Genomic DNA, 25,081 nt, shown 5'->3' with positions numbered 1-25,081 from the left:
GCCTTCTGTGGGCAAGCCAGTTTTGGATCCACAGAACGATGTCCCCTTGGATCCCATGCCTCCTTACTTTCTCAATAAGCCTTGCGTAGGGTACCTTATCAAGTGCCTTGCTGAAATCCATATACACTACATCTACTGCTCTTCCTTCATCAATGTGTTTAGTCACATCCTCAAAAAAATTCATTCAGGCTGTTAAGGCATGATCTGCCCTTGATAAAGCCATGCTGACTATTTCTAATCATATTCTACCTCTCCAAATGTTCATAAATCCTGTCTCTCAGGATCTTCTCCATCAACTTGCCAACCACTGAAGTAAGATACACTGGTCTATATTTTACTGGGCTATCTCTACTCCTTTTCTTCAATAAGGGAACAACATCCGCAACCCTCCAATCCTCCAGAACCTCTCCCATCCCCATTTATGATACAAAGGTCATCGCCAGAGGCTGAACAATCTTTTCTCTCATCTCCCACAGTAGCCTGGGGTAAATGTCATCTGGTCCTGGTGACTTATCCAACTTGATGCTTTCCAAAAGCTCCAGCACATCCTCTTTTTTAATATCTACATGCTCAAGCTTTTCAGTCCACTGCAAGTCATCACTATGATTACCAAGACCCTTTTCCATATTGAATATTGAAGTAAAGTATTCATTAAGTACCTCTGCTATTTCCTCCGATTCCATACACACTTACTCGCTGTCACACTTGATAGGTCCTATTCTTTCACATCTTATCCTCTTGCTCTTCATATACTTGTAGAATGCCTTGGGGTTTTCATTAATCCTGCCCACCAATGCCTTCTCATGGCCCCTTCTGGTTCTCCTAATTTCCTTCTTAAGCTCCTTCCTGTTAGCCTTATAATTGTCTAGATCTCTAACATTACCTAGCTCTGAACCTTTTGTAAGCTTTTCTTTTCTTCTTGACTAGATTTACTACAGCCTTTGTACACCATGGTTCCTGTACTCTACCATAGCTTCCATGTCTCATTGGAATGTACCTATCCAGAACTCCACACAAATATCCCCTGAACATTTGTCCCATTTCTTCCGTACCTTTCCCTGAGAACATCTGTTCCCAATTTCCTGCCTGATAGCCTCAAAATTCCCCTTACTCCAATTAAATGCTTTTCTAACTTGTCTGTTCCTATCTCTGTCCAATGCTATTGTAAAGGAGATAGAATTATGATCACTATCTGCAAAATGCTCTCCCACTGAGAGATCTGATACCTAACCAGGTTCATTTCCCAATACCAAATTAAGTACAGTCTCTCCTCTAGAGAGATGGGAGAATAGTTTAGCTCATGGTGGAGTGGTGGAGCAGACTCGATGGGCCGAATGTCCTACTTCTGCTCCTTTGTCTTGTGATCTTGTAGGCTTATCTACATACTGTGTCAAGAAACCTTCCTGAACACACCTAACAAACTCCAAGCCATCTATAGTAGCCGTTACTATTGGGTGGCCTAAAAAAAAAACTCCCAATGGAGTTATTGACCCCTTCCTGTTCTTAACCTTCACCCACAGAGACTACAAAGACAATTCGTCCATGACATCCACCTTTTCTGCAGCTGTGGCACTGTCCTGATCAGCATGCCACGCCCCCACCACTTTTGCCTCCCTCCCTGTCCTTTCTGAAACATCTAAAACCTGGCACTTGAAGTAACCAATCCTGTCCCTGAGCCATCCAAGTCTCTGTAATGGCCACCACATCATAGCACCAAGTGCCAATCCACAATCTAAGCTCCTCCACTTTGTACACAATACTCCTTGCGTTAAAATAGATGCATCTCAAACAGTCGGTCTGAGCGCGTCCCTTCTCTATCACCTACCTATCCTCCCTTGGACACTGTCTCCAAGCTTTCTCTATTTGTGAGCCAACCTCCTCTTCCCCAGTCTCTTCAGTTTGGTTCCCACCCCCAACAATTCTAGTTTAAACTCTCCCCAGTAGCCTTAGCAAACCTCCTCACCAGGATATTGGTCCCCCGGGATTCAAGTGCAAGCTGACCTTTTTGTACAGGTCACACCTGCCCCAAGAGAAGTCCCAATGATCCAGAAATCTGAATCCCTGCCCCCTGCTCCAATCCTTCATCCAAGCATTTATCCTCCACCTCATTCTATTCCTATACTCACTGTCATGTGGCACAGGCAGTAATCCCAAGATTACTACCTTTGCGGTCTTGCTTCTCAACTTCCTTTCCAACTCCCTGTCGTCTGTTTTCAGGACCTCTTCCCTCTTCCTGCCTATGTCATTGGTACCAATATGTACCACGACCTCTGGCTGTTCTCCTTCCCACTTCAGGATGTCATGGACACGATCAGAAGCATCCCAGACCCTGGCACCTGGGAGGCAAACAACCATCCGAGTTTCTTTCCTGCGTCCACAGAATCACCTGTCTGATCCCGTAACTATAGAGTCCCTATCACTACTGCATCCCTACCCTTCTGAGCCACAGGGCCAGACTCTGTGCCAGACGCGCGGCTACTGCCACTTCCCCCAGGTAGGCTTTCCCCCCAACAGTACTCAAACAGAAGTTCTTAGTGTTCAGGGGTACAGTCACAGGGGTACTCTTTAGTGCCTGACTATTCCCCTTGCCGCTCCTGACTGTGACCCACTTGTCTGTCTCCCGTGGCCCTGGTGTGACCACCTGCCTATAACTCCTTTTTATCACCTCTTTGCTCTCCCTGACCAGACGAAGGTCATTTAGTTCTCTAACGCGGTCCCTTAGGAGCTGCAGCTCGACACACCTGGTGCAGATATGGCCATCTGGGAGGCTGAGAGACTCCAGGACTTCCCATGTTTGACACTGAGCACAGAACACCGACCTCACACACATACTTCCTTTCCGCAATTAACACAAGTAAACCTACCTCGCCTTGTCCCGTTACCGGCAAAGCCCTGTCACTCTGCTACCCTCTCACTCTTTTACCTGCTGGATATGGCAGTCTTTTTAAACTTTTCCCGCTCTACTGGCTGACGTCACGCGCCTGTGCAGTCTTGCCTGTCTTTACCCCGAGTAGTAAAATGCCTTCGCTCCGGAAATCCTTTGCTGTTCCATTTGCAGCTGCCTTGCTTCATGTGGTGTCATGTATGTACTCAATAATAAATTTTACTTTGAACTTTTTTGAAGTTTGAAAATAAATTTAACTTTGATGTGGTAACATCAGTGTTTTGGCTGAGCTCATATCAAATAAGGATGTTAAATATAGATGCTTCTTGGAGTGTTTTCTTAGAAACTACACATTATTTATCTCCTTTTGATCTGCAGGTTCCATTAGTTAGACTACCTTGTGTTACAAATGTCAAATTATTTATACAGCAGATATGTGCTATTTGGCCCACATTCTGTTATTGATACAACAGAGAGATCCACATGAAATGATAGAAGGCAGCTGAGAAATGGTGCATGTTTCCTGCATATCACTGGACTCCAATTGTTACAAAGAGATGATTGGCTACAATTCAGAATACCAAAATGGTATTTAAAATGATCCAGTCAATATACTAGAGATATTCTTAGGAGCAATTTGTACATGGGGATTACGTACAATAAAAAACATGTAGCAACATGTAAACTCAGACAGCAACATGCAGAACATATGTTGTAAATAAAATATACAGACAGCGAAGAAAAACGGATTCTTGTAACTATTTATGTTCTTACTCACGCCAACTCCTTTTTTAAAAAAAGTAAAATTTTCTTTCTGCTTGGATTTGTGCCACAGTCTCCAGCTGTGCTTGCCCCTTTCGTTGGCTATGTGGAACAGTCTATGTTTCAAGCCTTCCCTGGTAATGCTCCTCAACCCTTTGTGCTTCATTGATAACCACATTGGTGATGCTTCATGTATTCATGCTAAGCTCATCAATTTCATCAACTTTGTCTCCAGCTTCCGCCCTGTCCTTCAATTCACTTGGTCCATTTCTGACACCTTTCTCCCCATTCTCGATCTTCTTGTTTCCATCTCTGGAAACAATCTGTCCACCGATATCTTTTATAAACCAACTGACTCCCATGGCTCTCTTGACGATATGCCTTCCATCCTGTCTCTTATAAAAATGCCATTCTCTTTTCTCAGTTCCTTTGTCTCCACCTCATCTGTTCCCAGGACAAGTCTGCCCTCTCCAGGACATCAGAAATGTCTTTCTTCAAAGAACAGGTTTTCCCTTCCTCCACCATTAGCTCCTTTCCCTGGACATATGCCCTCACCTCATCTTCCTGCAGCTTTAACTGTGATAGACTTCCTCTTGTCCTCACCTACTACTCCATGGGCCTCCGCATCCAATACATCATTCTCCACAGCTTCTGCCATCTTCAATGGGGACCCTAGCACCTCCAAATTCTGCAGGAGTTAATCCCTTCTTGATTCCCTTGTCCATTCTCCCAGCTGGCACCCCTCCCCTCAATTCAGGGCCCCAGACACCTGGGAATCTGTTAGGATATAGAAGCTGCCCTTGCTTCTGCCTGCTCCGCATCACTGAGGCCCAGTGATGCTTTGTTGAGCACGATCCTCAAAAAGCAGGATTCCAGGTGGTCAACCCATTTTAGTTCCGGTTCCAATCCCTATTCCCATTCCAGTGACAGACCATGGCCAGTTTGCCATGATGAGGTTACTGTCTGGTTGGAGGAGCAACACTTCATTCTATTTGGGTGGCCTCCAAACTGATGGCATGAACATCAATTTCTGCAATTTACAGTAATTTCTCCCCTTCCCCGTTTCCTCTTCAATTGCCTACTCGGCCCCACACCCCAGGCAAATCACCTCTTAATGTGAACAAGACAAAGGAGATGGTTATCAACTTCAGAGGAACTCATACCCCTCACACTGCTCTTTACCTCAGTGGCTCAGCAGTGGAACCTACACGTATTTTTAAACTACATCACACACAACCTCTCATGGTCCCAAGACATATCCTACGCAGTCAGCAAAGATCACCAGTGCCTCTACTTTCCGTGGAGGCTGAAGAGAGCTGGACTTTGCACATCCATAGATACGTCATTCTACGGATGCACAGTAGAGAGCATCCTGACAAGCTGCATCACTGCTTGGTTCAGAAACTGCTCCACAGTGGACAGGAAGGCAATACAATGGGTAGTCAAAACTGCCCATCAGCACTAGTCTACCTGCCATTAAGGACAAGTGTACAGAAAGGTGTAGGAAAAGGTCCAGTAACAACATGAAGGATCACACCCACTTCCATCAGGGAGGAGACTATAGATCACCAATGGCAGGCCCACCAGACTCAAAAACAGCTACTTTCTTCAAGCAGTAAGGAGAATCAACATCTCCACCCACAAATTTATTATTACCATCAGTCATCTTATGTACAGTTTAGAGTCACTTTATGGACATACAATCAATCTACATATATAAGCTACCTTATGTGTATCAGCTATCCTGTGTATTTATTGTGTGTTCTTTTATTATGATTATTCTGTTCTTTATCTTAACGTTATTTTTTTGTACTTCATTGAATCTGGTGTTAACAATTAGTTTGTTCTCCTTACACTTGTGTACAGGAAATGACATTAAACAACCTTGAATTTGATTTTTTTTACCCCTTCTCTTCTCACCTGTCTATCACCTTCCCCCGGTGCCCACCCTCCCTTTCTCCACTCTCCTCTTCCAAATCAAATTCCTTCTCCAGCCATTTGCTTTTTCCATTAATCACCTTCCAGCTTGTACTCTTCCTCTCCCTCCACCTTATTCTGGCTTCTCCCCCTACCTTTCCAGTCCTAATGAAGGGTCTCGGCATGAAATGTTGACCGTTTATTCATTACCATAGATGCTGCTTGACCTGCTGAGTTCCTCCAACATTTTGTGTGCATTGCTCTGGACTTGCAGCATCTGTAGAATCTCTTGTGTTCTTTTAGAGCCATCTCTTTTCATGAATTGGTGTCTCTAAATGTATTTGCTAATTCTTATGTACATTTCATTGATTTAGAAGCTGTTTGCTTGTTATTTGCGTGTATTTATTTCTCCCCTTTCCTCCTAGGATTTGTTGACATCTTTTCAAAAAATAAGGAACGCATGGGTGTTCACGCTGCAAAAATCTTGCGTTTCCTCCACAGGAACAGAATCCCAAGTAATGCTATCCCATTTCCCATGATGGACAGCTATAACAACATTTGTGCCATGCGTTCCTCCGTTTTGAAGGATTGTCTAAAGCAATTGTTAGAGAAAAAGAACGGTAAGTTGTCAGATCTTCAAGTGGAATTCTATCATGTGAAAAGAGCACTAGTGAATCTTAATGTTGTTGGACTCAATTATCTTTTGCAACAATAAGCAATTGGAATTTGAAAACGGTTTTAATAATGAAGATTCTTACTTGGACTAAATATCTTTTAAGTATTTCAATGGTTAGGGTTCTTTTGAGAATACCAGAGTTCTGGCTCTGTGGTTATTGGAATCCACTATGCATTTGTCCAAGTTAACATTAACTTAATTGACTCGCATGTTGAGTGCTGATCATGTTCACAGTGTCATGAAAATAACTCAATTTCTTAAAAAGTAGAAATCCTTTAAAATTAATTTTTCCATGCAGGGAAGTCCAGTTTACAGAGTAAATATGTCAAATTCTGAACCTGTCCATTTTCTCTTGGAGACAGAGTGAATGTGCATCATGAGTTAGCAGTACTTTTGAACTTTTTATTGGATCAGTTTTATAACGAAAGCTATTTATGACTTGTTGAATTTGCATTTTATAAAAATTGTTGTGGTATTGAATTAAAGTGAAAATGTAGTTGTGATACCTCCATGCTGAAGAATAATCTTAGATGTTCACTTACAAGAGCCTTTCAGCAGAAGTTCTTGTTAGTGGGATGCAGTCTTGCAGTTTTTTTATTGGGAAAACCTTTGTTTCAGGACCTGAGATATTAAACTGCTTTGTGTTCAGTAAGTGAAGCAGAGGATCTTTTCCTGACAAGCTTTGCCTAATTAATACCTTAGCATATTCACTCTTCATTGGACAATGAGTTTCACACTAGAATAACATGAGAAATACTATTATGTTTGGTCAATGAGGTGCCTTCTGTTTACCGACTTAAATATCAAGCATCTTTGTAATGTAGCTTAGAAAAATCTGTATGATGATGGGACAATCTTCCTCTTTGTTTTATATCTTCGCATGGATTAAATCCAGTTTTGTCATCCTTCAGTTTCTCTTCCTTTCAACATGAATTATGTGCCATGAATCTTTATTTTGTGGTTTGTTGTTAGTATTCATCTGATTTATTTTTAAAATGGAGCACATTCTGTAAGATTTGTTTGTGTGTAAATGCTGGCGACAAGCCAAAAGAGTGTGAAAGGAGACAGGTACGTAAAGGAAGTAACGTGGGCGCGTGCAAACTGGCAGACTGAGTGGAGGAGTGAAAGGAAACAAATCACATTTCAGGCAAGAAAGTGAAATGAATCTTGGGCTGTCAGCTTACAGCTTGGAGTCTGAAAGGATCTAAGAGTGGGGAATAACTTAGATATTTTAGATGAAAATTCTATGTTCGTGGGACTGGTTAATCAGTAACTGATAGGTTAGGATGGTACAGTGACACTGTGGGTTGTGCAGAGATCTTGTGTTTCAGATTCTTATAAAGAAAGATTTATAAAGATGATTATTCTTGTTTAGAGCAACAGAGGTCCACCAAACCTCAATGATAGGGGTCCAAGGCATAAAAGAGATTGAAAACCCCTGGTTTAGAGGGAGATGCACCAAACATGGACAAGTAAAGCGAGCTGGTGGGCACCGTGGATGAGTTGGGTCAGAGGGCCTGCTTCGATCATTCTATCGCTCCGTTAATGGAGTTTTAAAGACCAAGTTTAGGAGATCTTTGTTTTGCAAAAGTGTCAAGGGAAACAGCAGAATTTAAGTTTGGCTGAATTTAAGTTTGGCTATAGGCTAGTTACAATCTAATGGAATAGCAAAGCACATACAAGTTGAATGTCCGCTCATTTTACAGTGATAATTCATCATGTGATTAGTAACAGTAACACATCTGGCAACTCAGTTTTGTAGACCCTTTTCCTCTAGGCTTCACTGAATGTGGTGATCACTGATGGGATAATTTTAACCTTTTCTCACTTGGTGAAAGAAGTGTATTGTTTTGAAGACTATTGACATACATGCACGAAGAAGGAAGGTTGGTGTATAACCAGCAGAATTAGGCAAACATTTCATTTCCAGACATGAAGTCTAAATCATGTTCATGTTTGAAGTGAAGAGCTTGGCCAACTATGTTGCTTATGTTGGGAAGCATTTAGCAGCCTCCATTTTTCAAGCAAGACATAACCTTCAGCAATTCTATTTTTAAATCTTGATTTACTTCAGTTGATGACTTGGCCATCTGCTCTGGACATCAAGCTCATAAAAGAGAAACAGTTGATAGTTACATCTGAGGTCAATCCAACTCAATTGGATTGAGTACTTTTAGTCACTTTTTTCAAATTCCACGCGTGTTGTGCTGGAACTCAAGCCAAAACTATGCTGAGTCTCAAATGAAAATAACACTAGTAGTTCCTAATTTGGCAGTCTCTTTATTTGTGTAGTATTATAACTAATGTATTTCCTTATATCTCGCAGAAACAATTCAATGTTCAACAGATATGAATGGTAAAAGAGAGTTGGATAAGTTGAAGGTAGTAACCAAGTGCTACACCACCTTGGAAGCTTCCTCAAATTCAACTGATGTTGACAAGATGACCAATGGAGAAACAACCTCCTACTGGCAGTCAGATGGGAGCTCGTGCTCACACTGGATCAGGTGAGCAGACTAGTGCTGACAAAGAAAAGAAATTAAATTCTGAAGTGTAGTTTGAACTACTAATCGTTTGATTGTCTACTTAATCCTTTTATGCTATTTTGGTAAAAATGTGAAAAGAGCATTATATATTATGTTAATATTTATAAGAGACTAATTTAAACTAAAATCTCTAGGCGAAATGGAAAATAAAAAGGGCTGGAAACACTCAGCAGGCCAGGTGCTATCTATGCACGAGTAACATTTCAGATTGAAGACTCATTGTTAGGACACTTATTATATATCTCTGTCTTTACTACATAATTTTTCAGAGGTTTGTTTTATCTATTTCAAACTTTGAAGAAGTGTTGAGTTCAGAGGTTTTGATTTCTTCACAGAAACTGATTGAGTTGAATGTTTCTAACAATTTCTGCTTTGATTCTCTATCTAGCACTTAATTTCTGTTCACGAGTTGGTAAACGGTGTGTCATGGTGCTGTATGTTGATTCTCCTTTCCTGCTGCCTCTTCCTGCTCAGAATGAAAAACTTTGAGTTTAGAAATCTCTGAGGAATTAAAGAGGGCATGGAGAAGATATGGAATAAAAACAAAACTGAAACTCTGCCCTCATGGTGAACTGGCTTTGTTCATCATTGTGCCCTGTGATAAATATCTCTTTGTGTCTTGCTTTTTAAAGAAGAAATGGACGTGGAAGAATGAATTTTAATTTTCTCTTGCAGGTTGCGCATAAAACCCGATGTTGTGCTGAAGCATTTGTCAATAGCAGTGTCGGCTAGTGATCAAAGTTACATGCCACAGCAGGTGACTGTGTCGTTGGGGAGAAATCCTAGTTATATGCAGGAAATCCGTGATGTTCGTATTCCCAGTAATATGACTGGATACATTACATTGCTGGAAAATGCAAACATCAATCACCCATGTAATTGTAGTTTTCTTTGTTACATAACAATAGGTCTTGTTAATATTGTCTTCTGTTAAGCAAGTAGTTCACACTTGATCTGAGGTTGTTCCAGTCATATTTGTCATATTGATGTGAAATCTGAAAATTGCTTTTTACACCATAGATGGAAACTACATTAAGTTTGATATCACCATGTTTAACTAACTTGAGAATATAGGAAATATTTTTAACTGTGAAAATACTTGTTTAATTCCTTTAGTTTTGACAGTTATTTCAAACATTATCTTAATGAAAAAAGAAACATTTTGCAATTGGTTATTATAGCTGGTAGTGACAAGTGAAAACATCATTTCTCATATTAATTTTTCTATTTTCTTAGCGTATGAGGACAACCAGTCATTTGTAGTTCTCACTCTCCCTTGCTCATGCTAATTAACAGCCCTTAATGTTCGTGCTAGCTACCTACTGTACTCTAGGGGTAATTAACAGTAGACCTATAACCGAACAAGCACCAAATCTAAGGGATGTGGGAAGAAACAGGACAGGGAGAATCCACATGGACATAGAACAGACAAGCTCCACAAAGAATCCCCAGGATCAGAATCGTGCCTGGATGGGATGGCTGCATCTCCTGCAGTGCCACAGTTCAGTTGCTGTCTATCCATCTTTTTTGGTCTGTCAATATATACAAGTATAAAATGAATGTGGTCTGTGTGGAACTGTAGTAAGCTTTGTATTACAACAGAAGTATTTATTATATTGCCTTCTAAGAAAGGAAACTTTTCAAGTTCTTGGGGAAAGGCAAGGGTAGTTTCAGGTGTGGGTATGATGGCTGAATAGCTTTGTTTTGTTTTTCTGTTTCTATTAGTTAATTTCTTCATATTCTGCACCAGAAATTTGTGGAGAATTATGCACATCATTAAGAGTGTTGCATATGGCACATTATCTTTTGCTTTATTTTCTAAGGAAAGCCTGCATGCTGCTAAATCATAGAGAAAATCCAAATATTATTTATTCAACATGATTGTTTTTGATGAACCGAAAATGCATTTTGTATAACATTTTGGCTGCCTTTTTTTGTAGTAACTTAGTTGTCCTGGGATTTGGAGTATCCCAACAACTCAAAAGTTGAAGAAACATTTTGACTACATTTTTAAATTTTGAAGTTGCATATTTACAGTTTCATAGCATACTATATATCGAACAGTTGATATATCTTTTGAAGATATAAGAGATTGTTACGAATTAGTGAACTACCAACTGAGTTACTAACTCATGGTTACTCATGAACAGTTCAGACAGAACACAGCATAGATGTGCTGTTTTTTTCAAAGAGTCAGAAAACCAATTGTTTTGGCTGTAACAACTTGCATTAAAAATCTTTCTTTTGCCCTAGCTGAAGCTTGAAAGATACTTTTGTAAAATCTAGGACAAGCTTATCAGAAAACATTTTAAAGTAATTTTTATTTATGGAAATGTGATTATTGATACTGCATTGTTCTGGTGCATATACATTGTTCTAATCAAATGATATTGAATGTCAGATCATAGTTTTATTAAGCCCTAAAATAACTAAATATTTGGCAATAATTATGGCTAAATATTGTGACTTTTAGGGTGAGAATTCCAGCTTGTTTGAGGTCTTTGCTCAAAGTGCAGTTTCTTTTTATTATGTACACTCTATCCTTGACCCTTCTGTTCCAGTTTGAATATTTTCTAGCTCTTTGATGACTCTTTGGTCAACACTGACTCAACTAGGTACTGTCCTTTGCATTTTTTGATCCAAAATTATCCAACCACCTTTCCTTAAACACTACTGTAGGGAATTACAGTTTTAGATTTGATTTTACCTGCTGAAATAATAAAGGTACACAGCTAACATCAGAGTATAAAGAGCACTGTTAAGCAATGTACTGCATAATACACTCATTAATATGCTACTAATAGTATAAATATATCTGAGCACTGAATATACCATCTGATTTAAGAAGCAACGATACATAATGAAATGCATATCTTGAGCCCATGTGTTTCTGCCCATGGAATTTAAAAAGCAAAGTATTACACTTGTGGAACAGCATGCAGATAGTGACAAAGTGGAAAGTAGTGTGCATTGTATCAGTGCAGAACTGGCTGTAGAAATCAAGTGCAAACTTTTAGGCATGAAAATGCAGGGTGAATGGAACTGAAAGACCACATCTGTAAATTCATGTCAATTGTTTATTCACTCTGAACAATACGCAGGACATATGACATGAAATGATTTCCTAATTGTCACTGTACATTTCAAAGATTGCCTGATTTTGGGTGAGTGACATTTTAAGTTAGGTTTCTTATTTGCTCTTGGATTTTCATAGCTAAGCATTAGATACAGTATTACTTTCAAGTTATTGATGTAGAATCAGAAGAAGAGGATAGAATGCAGTGAAATTAATATTTTAATTTTTTTGTTAAGTTGTACAGATAAATATTAAGCGTTGTCATGGTGATGGCTGTGACACAAGGATTCATGGGCTCAAGACTATGGGATATCAGGTTATGAAGAAACCTGGAGTATCTGTATCTGATGCGTCTGCAATTTGGTATTTGAGCTTATTAACAACATTGGTGACGGCTTCTGTAGAAACGAATCCAGACCTGGCACAAAGTGTCCTCCAAATTACGCAGTAAGTAGTTTAGAATTTTATAATTGCACAGATTATCTCAATTTACATGCTTCATGTACTATGCTGATTATGATTTTCCCTGGAGTGATTAACTTGTGAAACTGTGATTATTGGTTTAGAATTAATAACCGGCATCTCTTTCGTTTGTTTAGAAAAGCACTGCAACACATGCCACCCCTTTCCCTCACCACTGGGTCCACAGTGATGCCCAGCTTCATGTCAGCAAATGTCCTGGAGAAAGTCGACAGTTTTCTCATCAAGATTGCAGGGTAAGTGCTGTTCAGATAGTCTAGGACTGGCTTTTGGAATTGCAGTGAAGAATACCATGAGTTGTATGGTAGTGTCGCAGTGTAATGCTGTTACAATGCCAGTGACCTGGGTTCAATTCCACCGCTGTCTGTAAGGAGTTTGTGTGTTCTCTGTGTCCCTGAGGGTTTCCTTGTACATTCCAAAGACGTATGGATTAGTGGGTTAATTTGTCATGTGAGTAATTGTGGGGTGCGGGTTGGTTGGGTCGGAAGTGCCTGTTACCGTGCTGGATCTCTAAACTAAATTAAAACGCATTAAGGGAATGCAAAAGACATCCATTAGGAGGGTTGGGATTGAATGCCTGAAAGCAGTAATCAACTGAAATTGCAGTTTGGCAATTTTAAGTGCCGAATTGAAGAGGCTTGTACTCCAGAAGGATTGATTGATCGTTGTCATTAGATAAATTAGACCTTGTCTTTTGTTGAATAGAAGTATACCTTACGAGTGCACCTGAATTTTGTTGGTGACAATTTGAAGTGCACTTTTTTAATATCAGTGTAGAGATAATTGATCACATTGAGCAAGTCAGTGAGGAGATGTGTAAAAATAGTTGTCCGATGTACGTGCCCTTCGGCCCTGAGCAGTATTTAGTCTTTTACTGAGAAGCGTGTGTTTCCATTGCAGCTGCTGTGCTAGTTCGGAAGCAGAGTTGACCCTTTTGGCTTTTGCTTTGGCCCGAGGAAGTGTGGCTAAAGTGATGGCATCACTTTTGACCATCAGTGATCACCTAGATACCGAATATGAAGCTACCCATCTCCTCACAGCAATGACATCTGTGCGAATAAACCAGCTTCATAAATATGGTAAACTGATTTCATTATGGTAAACAGTCTCTATCCAGTTAAGAGGTATAAGCAGTAATCTATTAGGCCTGTTATGCTCAATACAGCTACCTCTTGCTTGCTATCACAGTTATCTTCCTGCTACATCATCACCTCTATTCTGCTACTGCTCGGTTGCACTGACCTGTGGTGTTGTCTGATGGAATTTGCATGTCTCCCACGTTCTCTAGTTCACCCACACATCTCATAGATGTCCTGGTTGTTAGTTGTCTCAAAACAATCCAAAGGATCATTTGACAAAGAATAACTTATAAGTCTGTAGGGGAGTTAGGCTGATGGTATTGTTCTGCTGGGAGTCAAGGTGGACTAGATGGGCCAAATGGCCTGCTTCATAATGTCAATTATATTTGAAAACTGAACAAGCAGTAGCTTCTAAAATACAAACCCCATTTCCAGAACAGGTGGGATATTTCCCAAAATTCAATAGAAACCAAAATCTGTGATATGTTAATTCACGTGAACCCCTTATTTAACTGACAAAAGTACAAAGAAAAGATTTTCGATAGTTTTACTGACCAACTTAATTGTATTTTGTAAATACACACAAATTTACAATTTGATGGCTGCAACACACAACAAAAGTTGGGACAGAGTTAAAATAAGATTGAAAAGTGCACAGAATATTCAAGTAACACTGGTTTGGAAGACTCCACATTAAGCAGGTTGATTGGTAGCAGGTAAGGTATCATGACTGGGTATAAAAGTAGCGTCCAACAAAGACTCAGTCTTTGCAAGCAAGGATGGGTCGTGGCTCACCCCTTTGTGCCAAAATTCATGAGAGAATTGTTAGTCAGTTCAAAAGAAACATTTCCCAACGCAAGATTGCAGAGAATTTAGGTCTTTCAACATCTACAGTTGTGAAAAGATTCAGAGAATTCAGAGACATCTCAGTGCGTAAAGGGCAAGGTCGAAAACCACTGTTGAATGCGCGTGATCTTTGAGCCCTCAGGTGGCACTGCCTAAGAAACCATCATGCTACTGTGACAATTATAGCCACCTGGGCTCGGGAGTACTTCGGAAAACCATCGTCACTTAACACAGTCAGTCACTGCATCCAGAAATGCAACTTGAAACTGTATTATGCAAGGAGGAACTCATACATCAACTCTATGCAGAAACGCCGGTGAGTTCTCTGGGCCCGAGCTCATCTCAGATGGACCGAAAGACTGTGGAACCATGTGCTGTGGTCAGATGAGTCCACATTTCAGCTACTTTTCGGAAAAAAACGGGTGTCGAGTTCTCCGTGCCAAAGATGAAAATGACCATCCTGATTGTTATCAGCGAAAAGTGCAAAAGCCAGCATCTGTGATGGTTTGGGGGTGCATCAGTGTCCATGGCATGGGTGAGTTGCATGTATGTGAAGGTACCATTGACTCTGAGGCATATATTAGGATTTTAGAGAGACATATGTTGCCATCAAGGCGAAGTCTCTTCCCGGGACGTCCATGCTTATTTCAGCAGGACAATGCCAGACCACATTCTGCACGGGCTACAACAGCGTGACTTTGTAGACACAGAGTGCGTGTGCTTGACTGGCCTGCTGCCAGTCCAGATCTATCTCCTATTGAAAATGTATGGCACATCATGAAGAGGAGAATCAGACAATGGAGACCATGGACTGTTGAGCAGCTGAAGTCTTATATCAAGCAAGAATGGACAAAATTTCCAATTGCAAATCTACTACAATTAGTATCCTCAGTTCCAAAACAATTAAAAAGTGTTATTAAAAGGAAAGGTGATGTAACACAATGGTAAACATGCCTCTGTCCCAACTTTTGTTGAGTGTGTTGCAGCCATCAAATTGTAAATTTGTGTATATTTACAAAATACAATTAAGTTGGTCAGTAAAATTATTGAAAATCTTTTCTTTGTACTTTTGTCAGTTAAATAAAGGTTCACATGAATTAACATATCACAGATTTTTGTTTTTATTGCATTTTGGAAAATATCCCAGCTTTTCTGGAAATGGGGTTTGTAGTTAAATATTTGCCTATGTTAGTCATTGTGGAATTGGCAAAGCTCTACCCGGTTTATGTAAGTGCAAATGCCATTTATAAATTTGCTGATGACACAACGGTTGTAGGCAGAATCTCAGATGGTAATGAGGGGGTCTACAGGAGTGAGATAGATCGGCTGGTTGAATGGTGTCACAGTAACAACCTTATTCAGTTACAGTAAGACCAAGGAATTGATTGTGGACTTCAGGAAGGGGAATTTGAAGGAACACACGCCATTCCTCATCAGGGGTTCAGCGGTGGAAAGGGTGAGCAGTTTCAAGTTCCTGGTGTCAGCATCACAGTAGATCTATCATGATGTAATTACAAAGAGGCTCGTCAGTTCATTAGGAGTTTGAGGAGATTTGGTATGTCACCAAAGGAATTAAGAACAGTCAGCATGGATTTGCACGTGGAAGGTCATGTTTGACAAATCTTATTGAAATTTTTGAAGAGGTTACGAGGAAAGTTGACGAGGGTAAAGCAGTGGATGTTGTCTATATGGGCCTCAGTAAGGTCTTTGACAAGATTCCGCATGGAAGGTTAGTTAAGAAGGTTCAATCGTTAGGTATTAATATTGAAGTAGTAAAATAGATTCAACAGTGGCTGGATGGGAGATGCCAGAGAGTAGTGGTGGATAACTGTCAGGTTGGAGGCCGGTGACTAGTGGTGTGCCTCAGGGATCTGTACTGGGTCCAATGTTGTTTGTCATATCCATTAATGATCTGGATGGTGGGGTGGTAAATTGGATTGGTAAGTATGCAGATGATACTAGGGTAAGTGGCATTGTGGATAATGAAGTAGGTTTTCAAAGCTTGCAGAGAGATTTAGGCCAGTTAGAAGAGTGGGCTGAACAATAGCAGATGGAGTTTAATGCTGATAAGTGTGAGGTGCTACATTTTGTTAGGAATATTCCAGATAGGACATACATGGTAAATGGTAGGGCATTGAAGATTGCGGTATAACAGAGTGATCTAGGAATAATGGTGCATAGTTCCCTGAAAGTGGAATCTCATGTGGATAGGGTGGTGAAGAAAGCTTTTGGTATGCTGGCCTTTATAAATCAGAGCATTGAGTATAGGAGTTGGGATGTAATGTTAAAATTGTACAAGGCATTGGTAAGGCCGAATTTGGAGTATTGTGTACAGTTCTGGACACCGAATTATAGGAAAGATGTCAACAAATTAGAAAGAATACAGAGAAGATTTACTAGAATGTTACCTGGGTTTCAGCACCTAAGTTACAGGGAAAGGTTGAACAAGTTGGGTCTTTATTCTTTGGAATGTAGAGGATTGAGGGGGAACTTGATAGAGGTATTTAAAACTATGAGGGGGATAGATAGAGTTGATGTGGATAGGCTTTTTCCATTGAGAGTAGGGGAGATTCAAACAAGAGGACATGAGTTGAGAGATAGGGGGCAAAAGTTTAAGGGTAACACGAGGGGGAATCTCTTTACTCAGAGAGTGGTAGCTGTGTGGAATGAGCTTCCAGTAGAAGTGGTAGAGGCAGGTTTGGTATTGTCATTTAAAGTAAAATTTGATAGGTATATGGACAGGAAAGGAATGGAGGGTTATGGGCTGAGTGCGGGCCAGTGGGACTATGTGGGAGTAAGCGTTCGGCACGGACTAGAGGGGCCGAGATGGCCTGTTTCCGTGCTGTAATTGTTATATGGTTATATGGTTAAAGATTCGTGACAAATCTTACCAATGTACCACAGAGAGCATTTAAGCTGGTTGCATCACCGGTATGGAGTGGTCACTGCACAGAATTATAAAAAGGTGCAATCGGTTGTACACTCATCTTTAAAAAGTGATGCCTCAAAAAGATGGGCATCCATCAGTAAGTACCCCTGCCATCCAGGACGTGCCCTCTTCTCACTGCTGCCATCTGAGAGGAGGTAAGGGAACCACCATCAGATTTCTGAACAGACAATGAGCCAACCTATGAACACTGCCTCATTATTTTTGTTTCTCTTTTCGCACCTCTTATTTAATTATATATATATATTGTAATCTGTGGTAATTTAAATATAATTTATATATTGCACTGTATTGCCATAAAATAACAAATTTCACAGCCTGGTCAGTAATAATAAATCTGATTCAAAGTGACTCCCTGGTATCTCCCTTACCTCTGAGTCAGAAAGCTCTGAGATGTGATCAGAGAACAAAAGCACAAAATGTTGGAAGTACTCTGCAGGTCAAGTAGCATTTGTGGAAAGAGAAATCAAGTTAACTGTTAACTCTATTTCTTTTTCTGGGGATACTACCTGCCCACTTGAATATTCCATCATTTGTGTTTAACTGAAACATCTCTGGCACCCATAGTATCTTGTGCTTGGGCATATCTACCTTGCTCCTTCACTGCAGGACTGAGAAAGTGCTACACTTCATCTTCAATGGAATGATAAAGCAAATCCCAGTGCATCACATGCCTGTATGTAACATGTTAATTCACATGGTATCACTTGTAGACTTGCTGGAGAATTCTCCCAATAATATTGTCTCAATTTATATTGCTGGACGAATTTCTCTCAGCAGTTTGTGGGACATTGGTATTGCTACCTGTATTAAGGTGGAGCATGTACTTTTGCACATTGAAGATGTACTACTTGTGCCTGTTTACTATTTAAGTTAACTTCTGCAAAGATGTATGATTGCAATAATGTAGAATAAATATGGAGAAATGGTTTTTGAGACTTGTAACTCTTTCCACAGGGAAACCACTTCAGTTGACTGTGGAGGCCTGTGATGCCAAAGAAGGAAAAGAGAAAGGATTTGGACCCACTGCTGTGCTTTATGAGTCACTGCTGGGAGATGGTAAACATTACAGATATTGTTTCGAATCAGGGTGGAGAAGTGGAAAAAGAAATAGAGACATTCATTGTCTTGGGAGTAGGGCTGAGTTTCTGTGAATGATAATAGGGCTGGAATTTTGTTTAAGGATTTCTTTCTTCAGTTAAGGTGTTGATTATGAGTTGGTTGGTGCCCTTTGTATCTGAGAGCTGTGGTGATGATTTTTTTAAACTCTGAGAGCCAGCTGATTTAAATTTCCCTTTGGCTTCTGCAGGATTTTTGTCAGAGGCTGGCCATACACAGGCCAGCTTTATTCTGTCAACAAGAACAAAGTTAGCCATCCAGGTCACTCGGATCAGGGTTAAGGTGAGTGCTTGACTGTGGTGATAGATGCAATCTGGTCTATGTTTTCCTTGCCTAACAGTGAAAAATCCATGATTCCCTCATCTATAGTTTAATTTTCTGACAGTTCTCTTTCTCGTTCAAACACAAGGCCTCTTGCATTCGAAGTTCTATATCTACCTCCCCAAACGCTCCTTCCCATTTTGTTTTCTTTCACTATCCTATTCCCCAAGTTCTGGAGAATACTACATCTAAAGCTTCCTTTTGCATTCGTGTTCCACACTCTCGTGCTCTCATTTGCTCCCCCACCCCCCCAGCCCTTCATCTACCCTGTGTTCATGCCTCTATTATATTCTTTTGCTGCAAATCCCATCCCAACCCTTGAATCTTGTTGCTGAGTCTTTCAAAATTAGAAACATGATTTTTGTCCTTGACTTCCTGGTTGACCACAAATGTTCTGCTTATTATTTCCAATTTTTTCTCTTCCAGGTCCATAATGGTGCTAAAGGAGCAAAATGTGGCTTGGTCTTTGCTTATAATGATGAGTCAGAAACCTTTGATGCAGAGAAACATTTCAAGAGGTTTGAAAAGTATAATAAATGGAAGCTACAAGAGTTTCGACAATTTGTGAAGGAAAGGTGATCAACAATTTCTGTTTAGTCTTGTATCAATTCTACATCTTTACATAATTACATCTGCTGCAGTTTATCATTTGATTAGTTTCTTGGCACCAACTACATTTTGCATTGCCACAGTATGCCAAACTGTGCTAAAAATGCACATTAGATAATTTCCAAGTTGCATTCTTGAAGTTTGCTGTGTTTTGTAGTCTGTATGTGAAATTATGTACGTTTTTTTTACTACTGCTGCTGCCGTAAACAAAACAATTTAAAGTTTTTATTGGTAGATTCATCCATCAAGCAGTTGTACTGAGGGTGAGATGCTGTTATTGTCCAAAGACCTGAAGAATTTGGGAAATTCTGGCGGATGCAGTCAGCAGGTTTCGGTTGCTGATACTGATCAGGCAAATGCTGAAGTTTGCTGCCTGAGAGTTGCTGAGGTGTTCCTGGATCTGCTCTGATGTTGGAGCCCACATGGAATTCAATAGTGGAGCAAGCAGTGGGAAGCGTAGACAGCCTGGAGAAGAAGCTGGTTTTCACGATGTGCTGAGTTGTGTCCACAGCTCTCAGTTTCTTGTGGTTGAGAGCAGAGCAGCCGCCACACCAAGCAGTGATGCATCCACATAGGATGCTTTTTATGATCATTTCTGTCTGTTTTAGTTTATTTTTTAAATTAAAGTCACTAATTGTAGCTGATAATTGTTTTAATTATTGTCACTGAAGGGCAGCTCTGTCTCTGCAAGTGACATTTTATTAGATTTTATTATTGGTTTTTCAACTATACAACAGAAACAGTGATCAGAAGGTTGACTTGGATGAAGGTGAACCTGTTGGGTGGTTTGAACTGGACGATGAATGGAATGAGACTGAAATAAAATTACCGATCTGTCGAATCAGCAAGGTAAGGACACTATTATTGTTTCCATCTTTTTGCCATATAAAGGGGCGTACTTGCCATTGCTTTATCTCTAATTGCTCTTGAAGGTATGTTGATAAACCGCAACCTTATACACTCTAGTCTGTCTGACGCTGTTGGAGAGGGAGTTCCAGCGTTAAGGATCAGCAATGTATTTCCAAGTCAGGGTTGTGTGCAACTTAGTGGAGAGCCTGCAGCTTGTGGTGGTTCCATTTATTGAAGTTTCAAAGTATATTTATTATCAAAGAATGTTTAAATTATACAACCTTGAGATTTGTTTGCTTACAGGCAGTCGGGGGCAGCCTCACAGCCTTGGCGCCGTGGAGAGAGAAGCCCCTAGACTATCTGGGCCAGTGTTTAAATTGTCCGAACCTCACACTAGGAGCTGGCCCTGCCACAGCAGATCACTCCAGGCTTAGGTTTCACTGCTGAGGGAGCTGTTCTTATCCTCTCCAAATCAGCTTGGCAACCAGAGTGATCAAACCTCGCCTGACTCTTGACTTCTTGCCTTTCTAGTCTATATAGGCTGCCATCTAGATTGTCCAAACAGTAGTTTGTACCTCAAGTTAGGATCCAGGTTTCAACGCTGCGAATTGCTTCGGGCCTAGAATGCACTGCCCAGCGATTCGCTTCAGACCTGGATTTCACTGCCGAAGAAGTCGTTTTTGACCTCTCCAATTTGGCTCAGCACTTGCAGCGATCCATTCCAGTACCTGGGTTAGTTGGACGGGCATCAGCACTCCTCTGTTCCGATCTTCTCCCTTCCATGTTCACAACCATCGTGGCTCCAGCTACAAGTGCATTGATTTTGCAGCGCACATCCAGCGAGTTCACTTTGCCTCCTCTCATTTCTTCATTCTTTGCATTGATATATTACCATAATTTACTTCAAAGAAAGTATTATTAATAATGGCTTTATGGAATCCTTTTGCTGTTGCATGTCTTGCCGAAGATTGTACATTTTGGAGATGTTGTTGGTGTAAGCTGAGTATGTAACGGCAGTGCATTTTGTCGGTGTGTGCTGGTGGTGGATAAGGTCTCAATGAAGTGGACTACTTTGTTATGGGTGATGCTGAGGTGCTTCACAGCTAGTGGTGCTGCACTCATCTGACAGGTTGGGAGAGCCACAACACTGCTGCTCCCACCTTATAGGTTGTGGGAAGGCAGAGTTGAATAGCTTGATATGGAATTCACAACCGCTGACCTGGTCCTATATCACAGTATTTATATGGCTAATGCAGTTGAGCTTTGGGCTAATTGTGACCCCTAGGATATTATATTTTACTGAGAATGCAGCGCAGAATAGGCCCTTCCGGCCCTTCAAACCACGCTGCCCAACAACCCCCCCCCCCCCCCCCCATTTAATCCCAGCCTAATCGTAGAATGTTACCTGGGTTTCAGCACCTAAGTTACAGGGAAAGGTTGAACAAGTTATGTCTTTATTCTTTGGAGTGTAGAAGGTTGAGGGGGGACTTGATAGAGGTATTTAAAATAATGAGGGGGATAGATAGCGTTGACGTGGATAGGCTTTTTCCATTGAGAGTAGGGGAGATTCAAACAAGAGGGGTAACACGAGGGGGAATTTCTTTACTCAGAGAGTGGTAGCTGTGTGGAATGAGCTTCCAGTAGAAGTGGTAGAGGCAGGTTCGGTATTATCATTTAAAGTAAAAATGGATAGGTATATGGACAGAAAAGGAATGGAGCGTTATGGGCTGAGTGTGGGCCAGTGGAACTAGGTGGTAGTAAGTGTTGGCACAGACTAGAAGGGCTGAGATGGCCTGTTTCCGTGCTGTAATTGTTATATGGTTATATAGGACAATTTACGATGACCAATTAACCTACCAATGGGTGTGCCTTTGATATTGATGGTGGGGACCTGGCAGTGGTAATGCCTTTAAATATTAGCACAAGTTTCTTGTTAAAGATGGTCATTGTTAGGTAATTTTGTGGTACAGATAGGATTTGTTGCTTAGGAAGGTGTCCCGAGCTTGCTACTTCATTTGCTGAAGAGAGTGGCTGTGAATGGACTTGAACACTGTGTAAAGATTACACAGCATGCAACTGTGAGGAACATGGGCAAAGATGTCCTGGGATTGGGAAGATTGACTTCCAGCAACCACCATCCACATTGTGTTTGCGGAGTGCTTCCAAGCATCGGAGTGTTGTCATTGCTCGTTGACCTCAGTTTTACTAAAGCGCTGTGATGTCAAGTATAGTCACTCGCTGCTCTCCTCTGCAGCCCAGCTTTGCTCTGGTTGAATCATGACTGTTGAGGCTGAACCCAAACTAGTGTGGTATTTATGTTAGTAAATTGTTCCTTCTATTGAGAGGCAAGAAGTAATCCAGGAACCTAAATGGAATTTGTAAATATAATCTTGAAAATATTTGTTTTTGTCTTCCTCTGAAACTAATTAAGCAGGGTGGCAAAATGGTCTAATTTCAAGAATTCCTGTGATTGCTGCAAATGGTTGTGGAGGTCTGGTAACTTTATTATAGGAACTGTTCCAGTAGATGGCACATGTGTCCCAGTTATTTCCTCAAACAGATAAACTTCATTTGCTGTAAGTGGTTTTGAGTGCCTTATTTGTAAATACATTGGGCACTGGTATTTGACTTCTGTACAGTTAAATAGTTAAAATATGGTTTAAAGTTGATTTGATACTGGCTGGGCTTCCGATGATCATACAGCACAGAAACAGACCCTTCAGCCCACGTGGTCCATTCTAACCAAAATGGCACATCCAATTTAATTCCAATTGCCAGCATTTGGCCCGTTATCTTCTACACTTTTCCAATCCACATACCTGTCTAACTGTCTTTTAAAAGTTATTGTTAAACACAACAAAATACTTTATGAAAAATGTCTACCAAGCTAGTCAATAATATCTGTCCCTTGAATTTGCTGTAGTTGATCCAAGCCAAACATTAGCAAATGTAATGTATACTATTAAATTTCATATTTACAATACATTCAACAATTTAAGCCTACTTGTTTATTTTTAGTGTAGTTGAATTTGGTTAAAATGCTTGGTAATGTGATCTCGGACCCTTTACAATGGCAATAAGACCAACTTTCTGAGCTGTTTTAATGACTAAGATGTTTCTTAATTTTTCTACTCAGTATCTGATGGTGAAGTTTCTCTGTCCACGTCAAGAAGATGAGAATAACGTGCGTATCGGCATCAAGCATCTTTCCATTCGTGGCTATATGAGACCACCCAATCAAGAGAGTGTCTCTTTCTCTGAGACAGTGCCAAATGCTCTTGTTACCGGACAAACACTCGTTTTGAAGACGCTCTACTTTATCCAGCAACTGGCACAGGATGCAGTATGTTCAAGCTAATTTATTTTAAGATGTGCATAAATTATGAAAGGGAGTTTTACTTTATTTCAGTTCTACGAGTTCTTCCCCAAGAAATAGTTAGTCCAGGGTTCAGTGTCAGAAATGTCAGTGTAATCTTTGATTATAAGAACAACTTCATATTACTGGTGTCATAAAGCAAATCTCTACAACTTTTCTTCAGGGTTCACACACAACAAGGGAAGAGATGCTGCAGTTTAGGGCTTGTCTGGCAAGGTCCTTGCTTTCACACTTTCTGTCTTTGTTTACTTTGCTATACTTCATCTACACACGGTGGAAATCTAAAAGCAAAGCTGAATACTGCAAGTATTCATCAGGTCATGCAAACTGGATCGTGTTTGAAGTTAATGATTTCTCAAAGCTTTCTGGAAAGGTCATGGGTCTAAAATGTTAGTGTCTTCCAGGGCAGATACTAACCACCTGAATTCAGTATTTAAGAATCTTGTATTTGTTCTTGATGGCTGTGTGAACTTGTCTTACCAAATTCAAAAATTTGAGCATTTAATATGTATATCTTCCAAATCTCTTCCTGCACATTATTGGAAATTGTACAATTTCACATGGCCTCACTTCATTTTTCCTTCCTGAATTGGAGCAGAAGCAGGCCTTCCAGCTCCTACACCCGCCCTCATGCCTGTCCTGGGTCATTTGTCTCAGTGCTACTGTCCTACACTCACCCTAGATTACTATTCCATAGATCTGCTTTGAGCTCCTACTAATCCATCCTTTACTGAGGCAATATCCACATCGACTTGTTCTTACAATATCAATACAAATACCAGCTGTTCACTAAACTTTATCTAGGTTCTCCTTTTTGTCTTCATGAGCAACGACATGCAGTGTAAACACGAGGAAATCTGCAGATGTTAGAAATTCAAACAACACACACAAAATGCTGGTGGAACACAGCAGGCCAGGCAGCATCTATAAAGAGAAGCGCTGTCGACGTTTCGGGACGAGACCTTTCATCAGGACTCATGTGCACATGCAATGTAAACTTCTCTGTATCCATGTAATTTAGGACAGAGACACTGAGTGAAATGACTGTATTAAGGGAGCCAAAACCAAGCCAAAATGTTGAGCAAGGTCTGTTTAAAGAGTGTTGGAAATGATTCTTGGTGTTAGACCTTACAGAATTAGCTTTGTTAATTTTCTTGGTCCTGACAACGTTGGGCTGATGTTACTTGTAAAGATAGATTCCCCATGGAAATAGCAAATGCAGCTCAGAGAGTTCTGCTTCTTCAAAGCAGTGTCAGGGATTGGACTTGTTTGTGAGGGTAGGCATTGGCTCTGGTAGGTATTGAAGATGCACTGAGCTGCTGGGTTTTCACGGATTGCCAAGTGTATCAGTCAAGTACACCAGCCATGAGTAATTAGTGCATTGCCTCAGTATTTCCAATCCAGGATTTATCACTCTGCAGGCTTACTATAAACTTAGTTTGTTGGCAAAATATGTTTTATATTTTAGCATAATTGCAAGCAAGCTCAAATGAAGGATAGACTGAGTCAGGTGAAAGGGTAATAAAGTTGCAATTAAGGAGGTGAGGGCAATTGAAATTGAGTAATTGGACTGTGTCAGATAATCCAATATTCA

General features: G+C 40.5%; 1 protein-coding gene across 5 annotated transcripts in view; it reads left to right on the top strand.

The window, feature by feature from the left end:
- Window positions 1–25,081, top strand: part of zzef1 (zinc finger, ZZ-type with EF hand domain 1) — a 303,511-nt gene that overhangs the window by 36,059 nt on the left and 242,371 nt on the right. For all 5 annotated transcript variants that reach the window (XM_059972942.1, XM_059972943.1, XM_059972940.1 and 2 more), the window contains exons 3-13: window positions 5,989–6,183; window positions 8,566–8,746; window positions 9,461–9,660; window positions 12,098–12,308; window positions 12,461–12,577; window positions 13,242–13,420; window positions 18,171–18,272; window positions 18,523–18,614; window positions 19,080–19,228; window positions 20,000–20,111; window positions 23,248–23,454. In XM_059972942.1, the coding sequence (XP_059828925.1) occupies window positions 5,989–6,183; window positions 8,566–8,746; window positions 9,461–9,660; window positions 12,098–12,308; window positions 12,461–12,577; window positions 13,242–13,420; window positions 18,171–18,272; window positions 18,523–18,614; window positions 19,080–19,228; window positions 20,000–20,111; window positions 23,248–23,454 (1,745 nt within the window). The remainder of the gene's footprint in view (window positions 1–5,988; window positions 6,184–8,565; window positions 8,747–9,460; window positions 9,661–12,097; window positions 12,309–12,460; window positions 12,578–13,241; window positions 13,421–18,170; window positions 18,273–18,522; window positions 18,615–19,079; window positions 19,229–19,999; window positions 20,112–23,247; window positions 23,455–25,081) is intronic.

This window comes from Hypanus sabinus, chromosome 6 (assembly GCF_030144855.1).
Source record: "Hypanus sabinus isolate sHypSab1 chromosome 6, sHypSab1.hap1, whole genome shotgun sequence".
NCBI lineage: Eukaryota > Metazoa > Chordata > Chondrichthyes > Myliobatiformes > Dasyatidae > Hypanus > Hypanus sabinus.
The sequence above is the reverse complement of the archived record's forward strand: the minus strand, read 5'-3'. Positions and strand labels throughout refer to the sequence as shown.